At 44.1% G+C, this 19451-nt stretch overlaps 2 protein-coding genes across 2 annotated transcripts in view; one reads left to right on the plus strand and one right to left on the minus strand.

Moving 5' to 3' along the window:
- LOC140732511 (AP-4 complex subunit beta-1-like) overlaps window positions 1–19451 on the minus strand; it is an 870212-nt gene that overhangs the window by 273763 nt on the left and 576998 nt on the right.
- LOC140731503 (5' exonuclease Apollo-like) overlaps window positions 7535–19451 on the plus strand; it is a 35238-nt gene continuing 23321 nt past the window's right edge. The window contains exons 1-3 of the mRNA XM_073052980.1: window positions 7535–7598; window positions 11707–11889; window positions 14580–15253. Coding sequence (XP_072909081.1) covers window positions 7535–7598; window positions 11707–11889; window positions 14580–15253 — 921 coding nt within the window. The remainder of the gene's footprint in view (window positions 7599–11706; window positions 11890–14579; window positions 15254–19451) is intronic.

Raw genomic sequence — 19451 nt, forward strand, 5'->3', positions numbered from 1 at the left:
GTGCGGATATCCCTGCTATATCCACAGTGATAAAGGGTCCTCCTTTATGAGTGACGAGCTGTGCCAGTACCTGCTGGCTAGGGGCATTGCTACTAGTCGGATCACGAGTTATAATCCCCGGGGAAATGGACAGGTGGAGAGGGAGAATGCCACAGTGTGGAAGGCCACACTTTTAGCCCTAGAGTCAAAAGGGTTGCCGGTCTCTTGATGGCAGGAGGTCCTCCCTGAGGCCCTCCACTCTATCCGCTCCTTGTTATGTACATCCACCAATGCCACCCCTCACAAGCACCTATTCTCTTTTCCCAGGAAGTCTGCCACTGGGACCACCCTACTGGCTTGGGTGACGTCCCCAGGGCCAGTGCTGCTCTGGAAACATGTGAGGAGCAATAAATACTCCCCGCTGGTTGAGAGGGTTCACCTTCTACATGCAAACCCCCAGTATGCTTACGTGGTCTTACCTGATGGGCAGGAGGACACGGTCTCCGTCCGCGACCTGGCGCCCACAGGAGTAGCAGACCACTACCCCGAACACGCCATGGTAACTATGAACCCTGTACCCGAGGTGACACCCCGCACACCGAGCCCTACACAGACTCCTCACGACACTCCTATAACGGGCGTCTCATACGCGCATATACCAGGCGCCTCGCACACGCATGAGGGATCACTGACGCCCAGTGGGCTGACACCTCCAGTTAGGCCGGAACCAGCACAACCACCGTCTCCGGTGCAATCACCACTGGCACCTGTGCGATCGCAGCGACAGATTCGACCACCTGATAGACTTAACCTGTAAATATACTTGTAAGAAACTTCGCCCCATGTGGACTCTCTTTTAAAATAAAGGGGGGGGGGGGTGAATGTGGTGAACTACATATACCTGTCTGGACACGCCCCCTGCTGACTGCTCCTGTGGCCCCTCCCACTGACCGTGGCTCCTCCCACAGACCCCGGTATAAAGGCGATTGAGGCCTGAGCCCGGCCCTCAGTCTCCAGGATGTAGTATGGTGGTCAACTACTGCTTGTTCTTTCTTCCAGTCAATAAAAGCCAATATCTCGCCTTCACATCTCAGAGAGAGTTATTGATGGTGCATCATGGACATAAATGGGAATGGGAAGTGGAATTAAAATGGGCGGCCACTGGGAGATCCCGCTTGTTCTGGCAGACAGAGAGTAGGTGCTCAGCGAAATGTTCTCCCAATCTACGTCGGGTATCACCGATATCGAGGAGGCTACACTGGAAGCATTGGGCACAGTAGATGACCACAACAGACTCACAGGCGAAGTATCGCCTCACCTGCAAGGACTGTTTGGGGCCCTGAATGGTAGTGAGGAAGGAGGTGTAGGGACAGGTGTAGCACTTGTTACGCTTGCAAGGGTAAGTGCCAGGAGTGAATGGACAAGGGACTTGCGTAGGGGGCAATCTCTGCGGAAAGCATAAGATTGGCGGGGGTTGGGGGGGAGTTGCGCTTGGTGGTGGAATCCCATTGGAGGTGGTGGCAGTGACAGGGAATTATGTGGTGGACGCGGAGGCTGGTGTGGTGATAGGTGAGGGCAAGAGGAACACTACCCTGTTAAGGTGGCGGGAGGATGGGGAAAGAGCAAACGTGTGTGAAAAACGTGCATGCTTGAAAGAGATGCTGTTGAGGGCAGCGTTGATGTTGGAGGAAGGGAACCCCTTTCGTTGAAAAACGAGGACATGATCTCCTTCGTTCTGGAATGAAAAGTCTCATCCTTTGGATGAGTCGGATATATTCAACTCATTAGAGATCATTGACCTGGAACGTTATCGTTGCTTCTCCGTCCTGACCTGCTGAGTAGTTCCAGTGATGATTTGTTTTCTTTCAGGTTTATACTTTGAGTTTTATTTTTATTTCCGATGATCATCCGATGACTCCGTTTCGCGCAGTCATGAAAGGGTCCCCTTTGCCTCCCTGCAGTACTGATCCTCCGAGGGAGGGGTCGCCGCAGAGAAAACCTTCCTCCAAATAAGAGCAAACACGAGGAAATCTGCAGATGCTGGAAATTCAAACAACACACACAAAATGCTGGTGGAACACAGCAGGCCAGGTAGCATCTATAGGAAGAAGCACAGTAGACGTTTCGGGCCGAGAACCTTTGTCAGGACTGAGTTTGTGCAGGCACTTCAAAATCACAAACCTGAAAGGGAATTTGATCATTGTTATCATCGACAAAAAAAAGTGTGATTAATAAAGTATCTGTAGTAGGTTTGTTTGCTGCCAGTAAGACGTCACTGTGTCTCACCAGCACAACCTTAAATTATCTTAACCCAGGCACTGACTGTCTCCAGCTGACACCACCCCTCAAGATTACACTACCTTCCATGTGACCTGCGTCATCAAACCTGTTGTCCATGGACTTCTCAACCCAGCTGAGCCTGAACCTCTGGAACATGGGATGGTGGAAGGTGGGTCAGTGTTCACTAATTGCTGGATTCATATCATCATGGACGGTGTGTGCGTCACTTGGTCAGCAGGAAGGGTATGTCCCAGAGGAGAGTTCTTGGGAGCTGACTGGTAACATCTTGGATCCAATGCACATCTTTCCTATAGGAAAGATGTAAACAAGGTTGAAAGAGTGCAGACAAAATTTACAAGGATGTTTCCAGATCGGAAGGACCTAAGTTATAAGGGAAGATTGAATAGGTTAGGATTATATTTAGAATGTAGAAGACTGCGAGGAGATTTGATAGAAGTATACAAAATTATGAGGGTTATAGATAGGATAAATGCAAGCAAGCTTTTTCCACTGAGCTTGGGTATGACTACTGTTACATAACCCGTAACGGGGTAAAAACGACCAGCAGTACTGATCCTCCAAGGGAGGGGTCGTCACGGAGAAAGCCTTCCTCCAAATAAGATACGTCAGGGCTATAGTCCCACCTTCAAGATCTACGATTGGTCAGAATTTTCACCATCAGCATTTAATGGCTATTTTGGTTGTCACTCCAAGAGACAACCAGCGTGTCTCGATGTCACGGAATGGAAGTGTTCCCTGTTGGGATTAAGCGGTGATTGAAAAGAGGCGGGAGTGCGGGAGTGCGGGAGGTTGATTCTTTATTTCCTCAGGTCCGTATAGCTGGGTATGAATCGTAGAGTATGTCCCCCGAGATCGTGTTAAAGCGAAAGTTCACGAGTATCAGCTCCACACTTTGTGTGTGTGTTGGTGGGGGTTGTATGGGTGCCGTGCCCAGTTGAAGTGGGGTGTTTATTTGTGTTGTGCATGGTGGGGGATTCGTAGGTGCTATTCCCAGTAAAGGGAGGGGGGTGGGTCATGGGTGCCATGCTCAATAATGGAGTTTCATAAAGTCAGCAAGGGTGGGGGACGAGGAGGGCTCATGGGTGCTGTGCTTAATGGTCTGGGTTTCTTGCCTGCTGTGCCCATTGCTGGGGAAGTTCATATGGGGACTGCACAATGGGTGTGGAGGGTGTGTTCTTGAATCCTTGCCCAAGAGGGATGGGTTCATGGGTACTGTACCCAGTGGGGGAAGGCTCATGGGAGCCCTGTGTTTTGCTGGGATTCTCCAGTATTGAAGAGGGGGCTTACCTGCTGTAATAGCAGAGAGCCCGTGTTCATTCTGCCCTCACATGGGACCTCACGGTTTCTGTGTACTCACTGGCAGGCGGTTTGTGTATAATATCTAGTGGCAGATGGTTCACGAGCACTGCGGGCATTGGTTGGACGCTAGTGTGTGGTTCTGCTCAACCACGGGAGGTTTGGAGCTCGTGGGGCCACTCAGGGGTGTATGGGTACTGTGTGCCCAGTGGATGGAGAGCAGGAGCAGTGCCCACTTGTTGGAGAACCATGGGTTGTGTGCACTAAATGTTGGGGAGTTGGAAACCATGGGCCGGGCAGATACAGGCCCATACGTGATAGGTGCTGTGTGATAGATCAGAATCAGGTTTATTGTCACTGACATTAGCTGTAAACTGTGCTGTTTTGTAGCAGCAGAACTGTCCAGGCAGAACACATTACCATAAGTTGCAAAAAAAGTAAATACTGGGAAAGAGGAATAGAGAGGACTGTTCAGAAATTGGATGGCAGAGGGGATGAAGCTGTTCCTAAACATGGGTCGTGGGCTTTTGTGCCCACAATTGGGTGGCCTTCGAGCAATGTACATACTGGGGTGCGACTCGTAGATATTGCATGCCTACAGCTGAGGTGACTCGTGGACATCGTGAACTCCTGGTGGGATGTCTCTGCCGGGCACTCACTGATGGTTGAGGTCCATTGGCTTAAGAGTGATTTCCTTGGATGTCTGGTGGGCATTGTGTGAAAGAGTGAACCGTTAAAGTTCTATGGAAAAATAGCTTTCATTAAAGCTTGTGTCTTGTTTGTCTTGATTGCGTTGAGGCGTCTATAGTGTTGATATGGAGGATGGTTCCTATGATGGAGGAAGTCATAGACCAGAGTATACACCCTCAGAGTAGAGGGGGGTTTGTTTTAGAACCGAGATGAGGAGGAATTTCTTTAGCCAGAGAGTGGTGAATCTGTGGAATTCAATGCCTTGGGTGGCTATGGAGGCTGTCATTGAGTATGTTTAAAGCAGAGATTGCTAGGTTGTTGATTAGTCAGGGCATGAAGGGCTACAGGGAGAAGGCAGGAGATTGGGCTGAGAGGGAAATGGATCAGTCATGATGAAATGGTTGAGCAGACTTGATGGGCCAAATGGCCTAATTCTGCTCCTATCTCCTATGGTCTTAATTCTACGAGATGTAATAGCTGCCCAAAGAGTAATTTGTTAATCCTCTTTGCTTTTACAGCGCACTAGGAGTTACACTCCTGAGCTGGTAGTTTAGGAGACTGTGAAATGAATGGTACGCTAATCCCAAACACTCCCTTCGCCATGGATTCTGGCAGATTCGAAAATGCAGCCACATCCATTTGTTCTTCCTTTTCCACTTGCATAGTGATCACACGTCGGGTCTCTCTTCTACCTGGAACAGATCCATATACTGTTCTCCCATTACAGCCAAGTTGTTGCAATGGAAGTTTCAGGTGAGGATTTTACAGTGTATCATGTAAAATCTTTGCAAGTTTTCTCCCCTTTAAACTCAAATACTAAATTTGTTGACAATTGACTAGCCGTTCCATTGTGGAGGATCCCATCCAAGCCATAATCTAAATGACTTTTACTGAAGCCCATCAGCCCTACTGGGCCATAGGCCACTGGCAGCAACTCCCCAGAGTTCTCTGTCCTGGGCCAGTCTTTCATGTTCTCCCAGGTTTAGCCCATCTTCTCCTTCCTCTCCCGGGGATGAGATCTTTGGAGGTTCTGTTGGCATTTCTGGAGCTCTGGGTTTTTATGGGTTGGGGTTACTAACCCAGTACCCAACCCTCCTCCTTTCACCGGGTTGGGACCATCCATGGTAAAATTCTAAATTGTGCAGGATTAGTTATGGACTGAAACAGACAATTCCTTTGTTGTTCTCAACCTATTTTAAAGAAGATTCCTCTGTCCAGCTTGTGTGTGCAAAATGGCTGTAGCCCAGATTTAAGAGAACCCATTTCCCTATTTGAAAACAACTGGTATCAGGTTGTGCAATTTCCTATTTCTTGTTCATCCTTAATTGCCCTGAGGTCATTGAAATCTAACCATGGAATTCAGCATTCCATCGTGGTCCAATCCCTACCCCTTTCTAGTGCATCATTATTGTATACTTTCTTTTCTTGATTTTCCCTTAATGAAAGTTTGAACATGAATTTTAGCACTTAATCACCAAACTTCTCTGCTCCTAAACACATCTTTCTTAAACACGAGATTCTGCAGATGCTGGAAATCCAGAGCAACACATACTGAGGAACTCAGCAGGTCAGGCAACATTGATGGAGAGGAATAAACAGTTGAGATTTTGGGCTGAGATCCTTAGCAGATCTCAACGAAGGGTCTTGGCCTGAGGCGTTGACTGTTTATTCCTTTCCACTGATCTTTCTCAACACTTTGATCTTTAGCATCATCAACTTTTTGTTTTTTATCTTCTGTCATTAACTCCTTATAGAACATATTTGCCATTTCCTCAAAACAGCCTGAATTTTCTTCTTGCACTGCACTGTCTCAAATGATTCTGTGATCTCCAGGGTTCTGATAAACAGTGTTGCTTTTCTTCACATTTCAGGTTGGTGTTCTAAATATCTAATTCTTTCCTGACCATCACTGGTCTGATCTGTGAAAAGACTAAATTTTTTTGACTATCTTACGTCACTTTGCTTGCTGGGTATTGACTCTGTCAGTCACACTGCAGCCTTCAACAAAGTTTCTTCTCAGAATTCTATTGAGACTTACTTAGGGTTCCATTTATATTTGCCCCAGCACGTGCCCTGGTCCCTGCTAAAACATAATAAGACTGAGCAGAGCTCATGTGCAATTTAGGAAAGGAAAACCTTGTTTCATAATCTGTTGGTGATCTTTGAGAATGTGATTAGTAGAATAGTAATGGGGTCTCAGTGAATGTATTGTACTTGGATTTTTTTTAGAAAAAGTTTGGAAAGATCTTGCGTAGGAGAACATTGTATAGGATCTATACAACATCTGCAGAGAGGCGTTGGCAGTGTTGGTGCGTGAAGGAGGCATTCAGTTGTTACATACCATGTGGGTATCTTGTGACTGTCTTATGACCATGATGTAATTGAGTATCTAGTGAGCATGATGTAATGGTCTGGTGATAGTGGGGTGATGTAATTAATCTTAAGTCAAAGGTTATTGCCGGCAGTTTCGCGAAACACTGCCGCATGTGATTTGGTTTCTACCTTTGCAATTCAGTCGGAGAGTGAAGAATTCATCGAAGTACAGGAACCCGAAGGATCGAGAAAAGTTGGTGTTGTCGGTGGTAAAACAGGACCGACATTATTTAATCTTCGGTTAAGGAATTAGTAACCTGCATCCAATATAGCTCCTGCATTTTGAAAGCAGAAAGAGTTGGACGCAGCGTTTCGCCAAGGAAAGGTCAGTGCCTTTAAGCCGTTTTGATTTCCTTTGTCGAAAATCCTTCGGGGAAAGTATATTTCGGCAGGGATCAGCAGAAACGTCACGTCGTCGAGGAATTTGTTACTTCAGGAAAGTCTCTCCTAATTGATTGTATAAATCATTTTTGGACTTTTGTATTTACCACTTTAAGAACTGTGTTCACATTTATCGCTTTAAGAACTGTTCGAGTTGCTGTATAGCAGTTAGCTTCCAGTTAAGTTAGTCATTTGGTTACTTTTCATTTTTGTTGAGCAGTGTTTAAATAAATGTTTTATTTGTTTATAAAAAACCAGTCTCGATTCTATATTCATTGTTGCCATATTGTGACACAGTCTAACAGCGAGAGTTTCATCTTCATTGCTTTTCTTGCGATTGCAATGCCCTTTTCAACAATGTTAATGTGGAATGCTGCGAGACTGATTCACTGACAACGAGGGAGCTTCGGAGCGAAGACTAGGCCTCAAGCCGAGGAGTTGCCTATTTACAGCAGCCCAGGAGAGAGTTGTTGGAGCCGGTATGCTTCACTGGAGGCAGTGTGGTGCGGCGTCCATGCCGGAGCTGGTGCTGCCCCCCGTGTTCACTCAGAAGAAGACAAGCCATATTGTGTTCAACTGTAGACTGCTGTAACGTTCGTATATTCAGGGCCCTGGACTTTTTTAGTGTGACTGTATTTTACTGATCATTTCTATGTGCTTGATGCATCTTTGCCATCGGATGTTCCAAGGTTGAGTGAAGAGACAATGAAGTGTCATCTGCTGTTGACATGTTGTGAGGGCTGGCAAATTGGAGCAGATCCAAGTTCCTCCTCAGGCAGGAGTTTGATCTGATAGGTAGCGTCTTTATACATTTGGGAGATAATACATACAATGAGCTGCTAGAGGAAGTGGTTGGGGTGAGGACCACTGCAACATTTAAGAGGCATTTTGATGGGTACCTGAGATGAAGGTTTGTAGGGTTGTGGGCTAAATTTGAGCAACTGGGACTAGTTGGGAGGATTCTGTGTTCTGCTTGGAGATATTGGGCCAAAAGGAGAATAATAGTTCAGCACAGATTAGATGGGCTGAAAGGCCTGTTTCTTTGCTGCCATCTCTATGAGTCTGAATTTCTGGATTGATGCTTGGGCCCTGCTTTTCACAATCCCTTGCAACAGAAGGAAACAAATGTCATGTTTCCAATTTGCTTATGATACCAAGCCAGGTGAGATTGTGAATATAACGAGGCTGCAAGTATGGATAAGATGAGTGAATGGGTGAGAACACAGGTAGAGGATTACACCACGAAGCCAAACGAACACACCAGACAACTCCACTAAAAGGTTATTTTGAAAGTCGGGAGATGGATACAAGGAAACCTCCCTGTCACTGAATATCCCTTGGAGTATGGTTGAGTCAATCATCAAGAAATCAAAAGATATGGCACAGCTGTAAATCTGTCTAGAGCAGGCAGTGTTAAAAAAACTGAGTGACCATACAAGAAGGGGACTGGTGAGGGAGGCCACCAAGAGACCTATGACATCTCTGGAGGAGTTTCAAACTTCAGTGGCTGAGGTGGGAGAGACAGTGCATACAACTGTTGCCTGGGTGTTTCACCAGTCACAGCTTTATGGGAGAGTGGCAAAGAAAAAGCTGCTGTTGGGGGCCAAAAAACATGTGAAATCTTGGCTAGAATTTGCCAGAAGGCATGTAGGAGACTCTGTAGTCAAATGGAAGAAGGTTCTGTCGTCCAATGAAACCAAAATTGAGCTTCTTGTCCATCAAATTAAATGCCATGTTTGGTGTAAGCCAAACATCGCACATTATCAAAAACCCACCATCCCAACCATGAAGCATGGTGGTGGCTGCATCATGCTGTGGGGATGCTTCACTGTGACAGGCTCTGGAAGGCTACTGAAGATAGAGGGTAAAATGAATGCAGAAAAATACAGGGAAAACCTAATGTAGTCTGCAAGAGAACTGCCACTTGGGAGAAGATTTGTTTTCCAGCAAGATAATTACCCCAAGCATAAAGCCAAAGCTACACAGGAATGGCTGAAAAGCAACAAAGTTGATGCCTTTGCGTGGCCAAGTCAGAGTCCAGACCTCAATCCAATTGAAAATTTGTGGCTAGACTTGAAAAGGGCTGCTCACTCACGATCCCCATGCAATCTGACAGAGCTTGAGCAGTTTTGTAAAGAAGAATGGGAAAAAATTGCAGTGTCCAGATGTGCAAAGCTGATAGAGACCTATCCACACAGACTCAAGGCTGTAATTGCTGTCAAAGGTGCATCTCCTAAATACTGACTTGCAAGTGGTGAGTTATAATGCAATCAATTATTTTGTGTTTAACAATTGTAATAAGTTTAGGCCAGTTTGTAGAAATCAGTTTTCACTGACACGAATGAGTCTTTTTTGTTGTCCAGTGTCAAAAAAGCCGATTAAATCCACTGTGTTTCAATGTTGTAAAACAATAAAACATGAAAACTTTCAAGGGAGATTAATACTTTTTATAGGTATTGTATATATAACAGAAAATGAACACTAAGAAAAATTAGTCAGGAAGAACCCAGCTGGAAGACACTGCACATCTCAATAACAAATTGAGTCAAGTCACAGCCAAGTGCCCTTTAACTGAGGCTCATGCAGGTCGTATCCTACAGCTCAGGCCCACTTTGCAGTCCTCACATCACACATAGAATGCTTTTGTGCAAGTGACAGCAAAATGTGCATGGAATGCCATTTGTCATCACCACATGCCAGGCATATTTGCTGGAGAAAGACCAACTTAAGGAAGTTTGCACTAGTAAGAACATAGAACATAGAAAACCTACAGCACAATACAGGCCCTTTGGCCCACAATGCTGTTCCGGACATGTACTTCAGAAGTTACCTAGGATTACCCATAGCTCTCTTTTTCTAAGCTACATGTACCTATCCAGGAGTCTCTTAAAAGACCCTATTGCATCTGCCTCCTCCACCGCTGCTGGCAGCCTATTCCACGCACTCACAACTCCCTACGTTTTTAAAAAAAAAACAACAACACCACACACAACAATAACTTGCCCCTGGCATCTCCTCTGTACCTACTTCCAAGCACCTTAAAACTTGCCTCCTCTTCTGGCAACCATTTCAGCCCTAGGAAAAAGCCTCTGACTATCCAGATGATCAGTGCCTCTCATCATCTTATATACCTCTGTCAGGTCATCTCTCATCCTCTGCCGCTCCATGGAGAAAAGGCCAAGTTCACTCAACCTGTTCTCATAAGGCATGCTCCCCAATCCAGGCAACATCTTTGTAAATCTCCTCTGCACCCTTTCTATAGTTTCCACATCCTTCCTGTCATGAGGTGACCAGAACTGAGCACAGTACTCCAAGTGGGTCTGATCAGGGTCCTATATAGCTGTAACATTACCTCTCGGCACTTAAACTCAATCCCATGATTGATGAAGGCCAATGCTCCGTATGCCTTCTTAACCACAGAGTCAACCTGCGCAGCAGCTTTGAGTGTCCAATGCACTCGGACCCCAAGATCCCTCTGATCCTCTGCACTGCCAAGAATCTTACCATTAATACTATATTCTGCCATCATATTTGACCTACCAAAATGAACCACCTCACACTTACCTGGGTTGAACTCCATCTGCCACTTATCAGCCCAGTTTTTCATCCTGTCAGTGTCCTGCTGTAACCTCTGACAGTCCTCCACACCATCCACAACACCTCCAACCTTTGTGTCATCAGCAAATTTACTAACCCATTCCTTCACTTCCTCATCCAGGTCATTTATCAAAGTCACGAAGAGTAGGGGTCCCAGAACAGATCCCTAAGGCACACCACTGGTCACTGACCTCCATGCAGAATATGACCTGTTATTGAGGTTGATGTACAAAACATGCAGTATTTCTCACTTAATATCTTTCTCTTGTCACTATTATCACATATGTCACTATTTTCTTGTGGGCATACTCTAAATCTATAGAATAATAACTATACTAGAATCAATGAAAGGCTGTCCAATTAGGGTGTTCTACCAGAGAGCAGCGGACAACAAACTGTGCAAATACATAAAGAAGAAATAATAATACATAAATAAGCAACAAATATTGAGAACATGAGATGAAGAGTCCTTGAATATAAGTCCATAGGTAGTGGGAATATTTTGATGATGTGGCAAGTGAGTTTGAGTGAAGTTAACTCCTTTGGTGCAAGAAATCCTGCGGAAGGAGTTGGGCTCAGAACGTCAACTGTTTTTTTTTCAATAGATGCTGCCTGGCCTGCTGGGTTCCTCTAGGATTTTGTGTATGTTACTTTGGTTCAAGCACTTAATGGTTGAGGGGCAGTAACTGTTTCTGAACCTGGTGGTGTGAGGCTTCTGTATCTCCTTCCTGATGGCAGTAGTGAGAAGAAAGTATGACCTGGGTGGTGGGGATCCCTGATGATGGATGCTGCTTTTCTGCAACAGTATTTCAGGTAGATGTGCTCAATGATTGGGAGTGCTTTAACCGTGATGTCACCATCCCTGATGCACTGATAGGCTTCCTAAAGCTAAGTGTCCAAATCTGGACACAAATTTCCAACTGACATACTGAATAGTTTATAAATTTAATGGGACTTTTTAAATTATCCACAGAAAAATGTGTTAAGTTATATTAACTTTAAAACAAAGTGTGGGTAGAATTTAAAAGAAAAAGCATGAGGCTGTGAAAATCCGTTTCGGTAACAGTACTTTGATGAATTTTCTTTTAGCAGATTTCCGTTACACACCCACCATGTTCTGCAATTCTCCACTGAGCACAGAGAAAATAATGGATTTTCTCTACCTGGGCAATACAAACTGTGATCCTGAGAGTGTGGTGCCTTCCCGTGAAGAGGCTACTGAACAGATCAAAGAAATAATCAATGCTCACCCAGAACACAATGTCGTAATAGGTAAGAAATGAAAACGTCTTTGTTTTCCTGATGCCTGCCTTCATTTTTATAAAGCAAATCCACATTGTCCCATCCCAATTCCCCAAAGGCCTTCATTTTTATAAAGCAAATCCACACTGTCCCATCCGAATTCCCCAGAGGTCCTCGTTTTTAATCATGCATTTTGGCGTGTGAAGTGTTTATTTCCAAATTATTGATGCTACACAGCCAGACCAGCCTAATCTGTTGATTTTAACTTCATCCTGAGCCTTTTGGCACTGTCAAGGGGCCTGTTTTTTCAAAAATATTGCTAGAAGAGTCCAGCACTTAGGTGGCTGTGACTACTTGTAGTCCAGGTATAAATGTGAATCATGCCCTTTGCTTATGTAGCACCCGTGCCCCCAATTTACCCCCGTTCACTTAGGGTGAACTGCCGCCACCCCGCCAATAGTGCAATACTTTGGTGTAAATATGGTGTAATGCCCCCCCAGTACACGCTCGCAACCCAAATGTCAGACAACACACCAAAGGCGAGTAAATAATTGCAACTTAGTTATTTCTTAGTGATGGGTTAGTAGAAACAGATAACCTAAAGGTGCCAAATCAGTAAGTTTATCAGTTTGTGCAGATAATATTTTAATACATTGGAGCTCATGCCTTTGGTTCAATCCACAACGACCTTCTGAGACTTCGGCTACTGTCCGAACCCCAGACGCCCAGTATTCGCTGCCCTGGAACTGCTGTCCGCTCCTCACACGGCTGTCCACTTGCCTCCCAAAAAAGACCACGAACTCCCGCTCAGCTTACACATACAAGATAGCATAACAATTCTCCATTGGTTAGTTCCCCCCCCCCCTTATCTGCAGTTATAACCCAAACATTCCAGACACAGAAACCCATTACAACATTAAATAACATTACAGAGAAGCCATTTCATTATAACAATACATTTTGTTAGCCTGAACAGTTAACACCACAGTTACTGGTACTGAGAGCCCTACACTTAGAGGAGAGGTAATTGGAGAACATGAATGGGGGGGTGGGGGGTGGGAATCACTTAGGTGCTTGATGAAAATTGATTTCTGAATGAAAGCATTGGTTTCTCTGTTGGTATTACCCTATCATTATGGAGGATATAATTCAGAATTGAAGCTTGGCAGCATTTCATGGGACTTGGATTTGGAAGTTAAAAGTTATTCTAAGTTAGCATCGAGAAAAAAATATAATGCTTGTTAACTTAAGCTGTTTGAAAGGGTGCCCAGACTGAAAATGAGCAGAGATGACAGATTACAACTTTACAAAGGAATCCTCATCAGTGCTACCCTCTAATTGTTCAATATTTTTTAATATAATATGAAGCAATAAGGAAAGTTCCTTCCGACCTTCAATAACTGTTACAAGGAATTACCTGTGCAGATTGCTGGGTGAGAAATAAAATGGGCTTGACCACTTTGCTACTGCAGTGAACAGCCAATGAATATTGACCACCGGTGTGTGGAATGGAAAGTCATTGTTTCATTGACTTGCCTTCTCTCAATTCAAAGTTCAAAGTAAATTTATTATCAAAGCACATATATATCACTATGTACAACCCTGAGATTCATTTTCTTGTGGGCCGCCACAGTAAATACAAAGAAACACAACAAAGTGAATGAAAAACCACACACAACAGAGACGGACAATCAACAATGTGCGAAAGACAACAAACTGCAAATACAAAATAAAAAGGAAATTAAGAGTAATAAATTAGCAAGAAATATCAAAAATTTGAGTTGTAGAGTCCATAGTTTGTAGAATCATTTAAGTTATTGCCTTACGAAGGAGGACACATACTGCAGGGGCTTTATACAACCGAAAACATGTTATGTTAGGTTGTGATCCGCTCTCTGTAACGGTTTCGTAGTTCCAGGAGTTGGGCTACTGTTGCTCCCAACAATTAATTTGCTCAATAGGAGAAAACTGACAATAATTTAGCAGTAATTTATTCTAAATTTATCGTTCTGTGCTTTGGGAACATCTGGAAAAAGTTACTGAGTTGTATCAAGACTTTGTGCAGGTAGTTTTTGATTGTACAATGGTGGCAGTTCTTCTGCTAATGGATGAAAAGGCCATTTCAAGTCCCATGCCAATACATAAATATAGATTCTAGATGTTAAACAAAGGCCAAGTGAACACTGGGCATTCATACTGCCAAAAGCGTGATCTGGTTCTTGTCATATTAAAGATGCACCATTGGTATTTTCCAGATGTCCTCCAGTGTCTGTCAATCAATGCCATATTTGAAGAGTAATCGCAGTGACTACCCTTCAAAAATGGCATTGATTGAGAGGCACTCGAGGACATCTGGAAAATACCAATGGGTAATGAGTAATGATTGGGTAATGGTGCATCTTTAATGTGACAAGAACCAGATCATGCTTTTGGTTGCAGGAAGCGATCTGGGAATTGTCACAATGCAGTAGCTGGAGACAGTGATTGGACAATTGTCACGTTGCTGCTTGCAACTACTGCATTCCCTTCTTTTAACAGTCAATACTCTTCAAAAATGGTGTTGATTGAGAGGCAGTCGAGGACATCTGAAAAATACCAATGATGCTATTTTATAGCATAGCTTTATTTTCTTTCTTCCTTTTGCTGCTTTTATCTTCTGAAACTGTAAAAAAAAATTTTTGTGTAGATTATGCCTGAGCTGTTTCTTCCTATAATTACAGGTCTATATAACTTGGGCAAAGAATCCTTGTTAATAGAGCTGGCTCTGGCATTCAAAACCTGGATTGTGGTGCGTCCTCGCAGACTTCAGATGTTTCAGCTGCTGAGACTGAGCAATGTGTTCACTTCAGAGATCGGGGCTGGAAGAATCGGTGTGGTAGATCAGAATGAAATTAACCGACTTAATATGGTTCAGTGGAATCAAACGTGCCCTACGATTGCCATTATCCCAACAAGCCGCAGAATAAAACTCGCACACAAAGACATTCACATAATTCCCTATTCGGATCATTCCTCCTTTCAGGAACTGCAGGAATTTGTGGCCAGGCTGAAGCCCTGTTCCATTAGGCCTATAGTGAAAGGAAAGGCATGCCACGCCTACTTCTCCCAGTGTCTTAGTACAAGTGATGAGTTGAAGCCAATCCAAGTTCCAGAAACCGTAGAAAGATGCATGAAGAAGAATTGGAAACATAATGAGGTGCTGCCTCATCGGTTTTTAAAATCAAGACCTCTGGATGTTCCTCGGGGTGTAGTGTTTGAGTCACCAGAGAAAGGACTGCATGACCGCGATGGAGCTGATGATCTCTGTACAGAGGAGCTGAGTTGGTGCTACGCTAGTCTGAAATCTTTTGATGCTGTTGTTGAACAATATTTTAAGAGGAGGAATAAGCGAAAGGTGAGAAACATGTTGGATTAGATGAGAACAGCTGCATTGCAAAGACAACAGATTTGAAATGTTTATTTTACCAGCAATCACTTTATGAAAGTGCAATTATTTCTCATTCTCTAAACCCTATGAATTTTGGGGAACATTCCAAGTGCGTGTTAAATATAACTGGTTAAAGTTTTAGAAATGTATCAGCAGCAGCAGTCCTGTTCTTGAAAGCTGGCAAAGTGTCAAGAAAGTTTGAATCTTTCCACTCGTTTTTTTTATGTATTCTTGGTTAACCTAATTCATTCTCAGTTTTAACAGTGTGCCCTCTATTGTCCAATTTCATTTTATCTGTGGGTATAATTTCTCAAGGTAGAGATATATTTAAAGGTATAAATATGGGCAATGAAGCCTATTGTGTTGCATCGATGTCATTATTCCAAAGTACAAAGTAAATTGATTATCAAAGTACATATGTCACAATATGAGATTCATTTTCTTGCAGGCATACCCAATCTATAATAGAACAATAACCATAACAAAATCAATAGCGACTGCACCAACTTGTGCTTTCAACCAATGTACAAAAGATACAAACTGTTTAAATACAAAATAAAAGTAATATTAATAAATAAACAAGCAATAACTATTGAGAATAGGTGATGAAGAAGCCCTGATGGAGTGAAGTCATCTCCTCTGGTTTCCCTTAGAGTACCCACACATGCCATGTGCATTGGAGAACCAGCACAGAGTTTCTCATTACCAATTGTCTGGCCAGGTGATTTTAAACAACATTCAAAGGGGTTGCTGCTGTAGTGTGGTTCACTGATCTTTACCTAGCGAGGCCAGGGGGCATCTCTCAGACACTTTGTTATACCTGTCCCTTGAAGAGGACCCCACTCTCACCCATCAGAAAACGGTCTCCGACACCACTTCTGACCTCCGACTCTGGAGAACTCTCATCAACTCTCACCAAACTTGTAATTCCCTTACCTTGTACTGCTCGCTCCAATCCTCCGGAATGCATTGATGATGCAAAGATCATTGCCAGAGTCTTAGCAAGCTCCTCCCTCACCTCCCACAGTAGCTTGGGGTGCATTTTGTCCAGTCCCGGCAACTTATCCAACTTGATGCTTTTCAAAAGCTCCAGCACATCCTGTTTCTTAACACTACGTGCTCAGTCTTTTCAGTCTGCTGCAAGTCAGCACCACAATCACTTAGATCCTTTTCCATAGTGAATACTGAAGTAATGTATTCATTAAGTACCTCTGCTATTTCCTCCGGTTTCATACACTATCAGACTTGATAGGTCCTATTCTCTCACATCTTATCCTCTTGCTCTTCACATACTTGTAGAATGCCTTGGGATTTTCCTTAATTCTGCCTGCCAAGACCTTCTCATGACCCCTTCTGGCTCTCCTAATTTCCTTCTTAAGTTCCTTCCTGGTAGCCTTATAATTTTCTAAATCTCTAACATTACCTAGCTCTCTGAACCTTTTGTAAGCTTTACTTCTTGACTAGATTTATTACAGCCTTTGTACAGCACTGTTCCTGTACCCTACCATAACTTCCCTGTCTCATTGGAACGTACCTATACAGAACTCCACACAAATATCCCCTGAACATTTGCCTCATTTCTTCCATATTTTTCCCTGAGAACATTTGTTTTCCATTTAAGCCTCCAATTTCCTGCCTGATAGCCTCATAATTCCCCTTACTCCAATTAAACGCTTTTCTAACTTGTCTGTTCCTATCTCTCTCCAATGCTATTGTAAAGGAAATATAAATATGATCACTATCTCCAAAATGCTCTCCCACTGAGAGATCTGACACCTGACCAGGTTCATTTCCCAATACCAAATCCAGTACAGTACAGCCTCTCCTCTTGTGGGCTTGTCTACGTACTGTGTCAAGAAACCTTCCTGAACACACCTAACAAACTCCACCCCATCTAAACCCCTCACTCTATGGAGATGCCAATCGATATTTGGGAAATTAAAATCTCCCATCACGCCAACTCTTATTATTTCACCTTTCCAGGATCTGTTTCCTTATCTGCTCCTTGATAACCCTGTTACTATTGGGCAGCCTATAAAAACACCCAGTAAAATTATTGACCTCTTCCTGTTCCCTAACCTCCACCCACAGAGACTCTGTAGACAACCCCTCCATGGAGTCCATGTTTTCTGCAGCTGTGACACCATCTCAGATCAACAGAGCCACGCTCTCACCTCTTTTGCCTCCCAACGTCCTTTCTGATATATCTAAAAACCCGGCACTTGAAGTAACCAGTCCTGTCCCTGAGTCATCCCAGTCTCTGTAATGGCCACCAGATCATATGTCCAAGTACCGATCCATGCTCTAAGCTCATCCACTTTGTTCACAACACTCCTTGCATTAAAATAGATACTTCTCAAGCCTTTGGTCTGAACACGTCCCTTTTCTATCACCTGCCTATTCTCCCTCTCGCACTGTCTACAAGCTTTCTCTATTTGTGAGCTAACTTCCTCTTCCCCAGTCTCTTCAGTTCGGTTCTCACTCCCCAACAATTCTAGTTTAAACTCTCACAAGTAGCCTGAGCAAACCTCCCCACCAGCATTTTGGTTCCCCTGGGATTCAAGTGCAATCCGTCCTTTTTGTACAGGCTACACCTACCTGCCCCAAAAGAGGTCCCAATGATCCAGAAATCTGAATTCCTGTCCCCTGCTCCAATCCCTCAGCCATGCATTTATCCTCTAGCTCATCCTATTCCTATTCTCACTGTTGCATGGCACAGGCAGTAATCCTGAGATTACTACCTTTACGGTCCTGCTTCTCAACTTCCTTCCTAACTCCCTGTAGTCTTTTTTCAGGACCTCTTCCCTTTTTCTGCCTATATCATTGGTACCAATATGTACCACGACCTCTGACTGTTCTCCCTCCTACCGCAGGATATCTTGGACATGATCCAAATGTCCCGGACCCGGGCACCTGGGAGGCAAATTACCATCCGAGTTTCTTTCCTGCGTCCACAGAATCACCTATCACTGCTGCCTTCCTCTTCCCTTCCCTACCCTTCTGAGCCACAGGGCTAGACTGAATGCCAGAGGCACGGACACTGTGACTTCCCCCAGGTAGGCTGTTTCCCCCCCCCCACTCCCCAACAGTAGTACTTATTGTCAAGGGGTACAGCCACAGGGGTACTCCCTAGTACCTGACTCTTTCCCTTCCCCCTCCTGACTGTGAACTACTTGTCTGTCTCCCGCGGCCCCAGTGTGACCACCTGCCTGTAACTCCTCTCTAACACCTCCTCACTCTCCCTTCTTGCTCTGAACACATGGATTTTCATAGGTGCTGCCTGGCCTGCTGAGTTCCTCTAATATTTTGTGTGTGTTGCTTTGGATTTCCAGCGTCTACAGAATTTCTCGTGTTTAACATTTTTAGAAAATGCTAAATGTTGCTTCAGCTCCTTTATCCCTCTCACTGGGCTTGTATAGAAACTCGGCTCATTAACCAGCTCTGCTAACAGCCATGTGACTCAACGGGGAGAAGGGCACCTTTCATAAACAATATAGGTCTGGGGTCGGCATGACTTCAGTCAAACAAACAGGAACATCGTGATGTTCCAATTAAAGAAACCTCAATTTGAGAAAATGCTGTGTGAAGACTGCCCATACATAATTGTCAGTCGCCCAGAAATGACAGATTGTACACTACATAAAATTATAAAAAAAGTATATTTCCATATTTCAGCTTTATAAAACTCATTAAAAGAAAATGAAAAAATAAAAGGGCCCGTTACAATTAAATCAGTCTAAATGTGCACATGACCGTTGGAGCTCATCTCTTCCAAAGCTGGGTATAATCGTTCTGGTACCAAACCCAGGGACTTCGTGAAGGCACCTGCCACAGTCCGAAGTCCATGAGAACAATCAATCTCTCTTTCTTGCACTCACACTTGCACTCTCTCACTCACTTTCTCACTTCTTGCACTCTCACTCTTGTATTGGTCCTCTTGGAGCCATTCAACTGCACAAAGCTCCTCTTGGAACGTGGTCACTCCTTCCCACAGCATTTTGAAGCATCCTCCCTTCTATTGCACTCCGCTGCTCCTGCCAAAAAGACTCCAAACCAGACCACTGTCTGACACAAATCTCTCTCCATCCTGCTTCTCCAGAATGTTCTCCAGATCCCACCATCCTGATTGGCTGACACAACATTCCTAAGTTATAACAGCAGGGCT

The sequence above is a fragment of the Hemitrygon akajei genome, chromosome 8 (assembly GCF_048418815.1).
Source record: "Hemitrygon akajei chromosome 8, sHemAka1.3, whole genome shotgun sequence".
NCBI lineage: Eukaryota > Metazoa > Chordata > Chondrichthyes > Myliobatiformes > Dasyatidae > Hemitrygon > Hemitrygon akajei.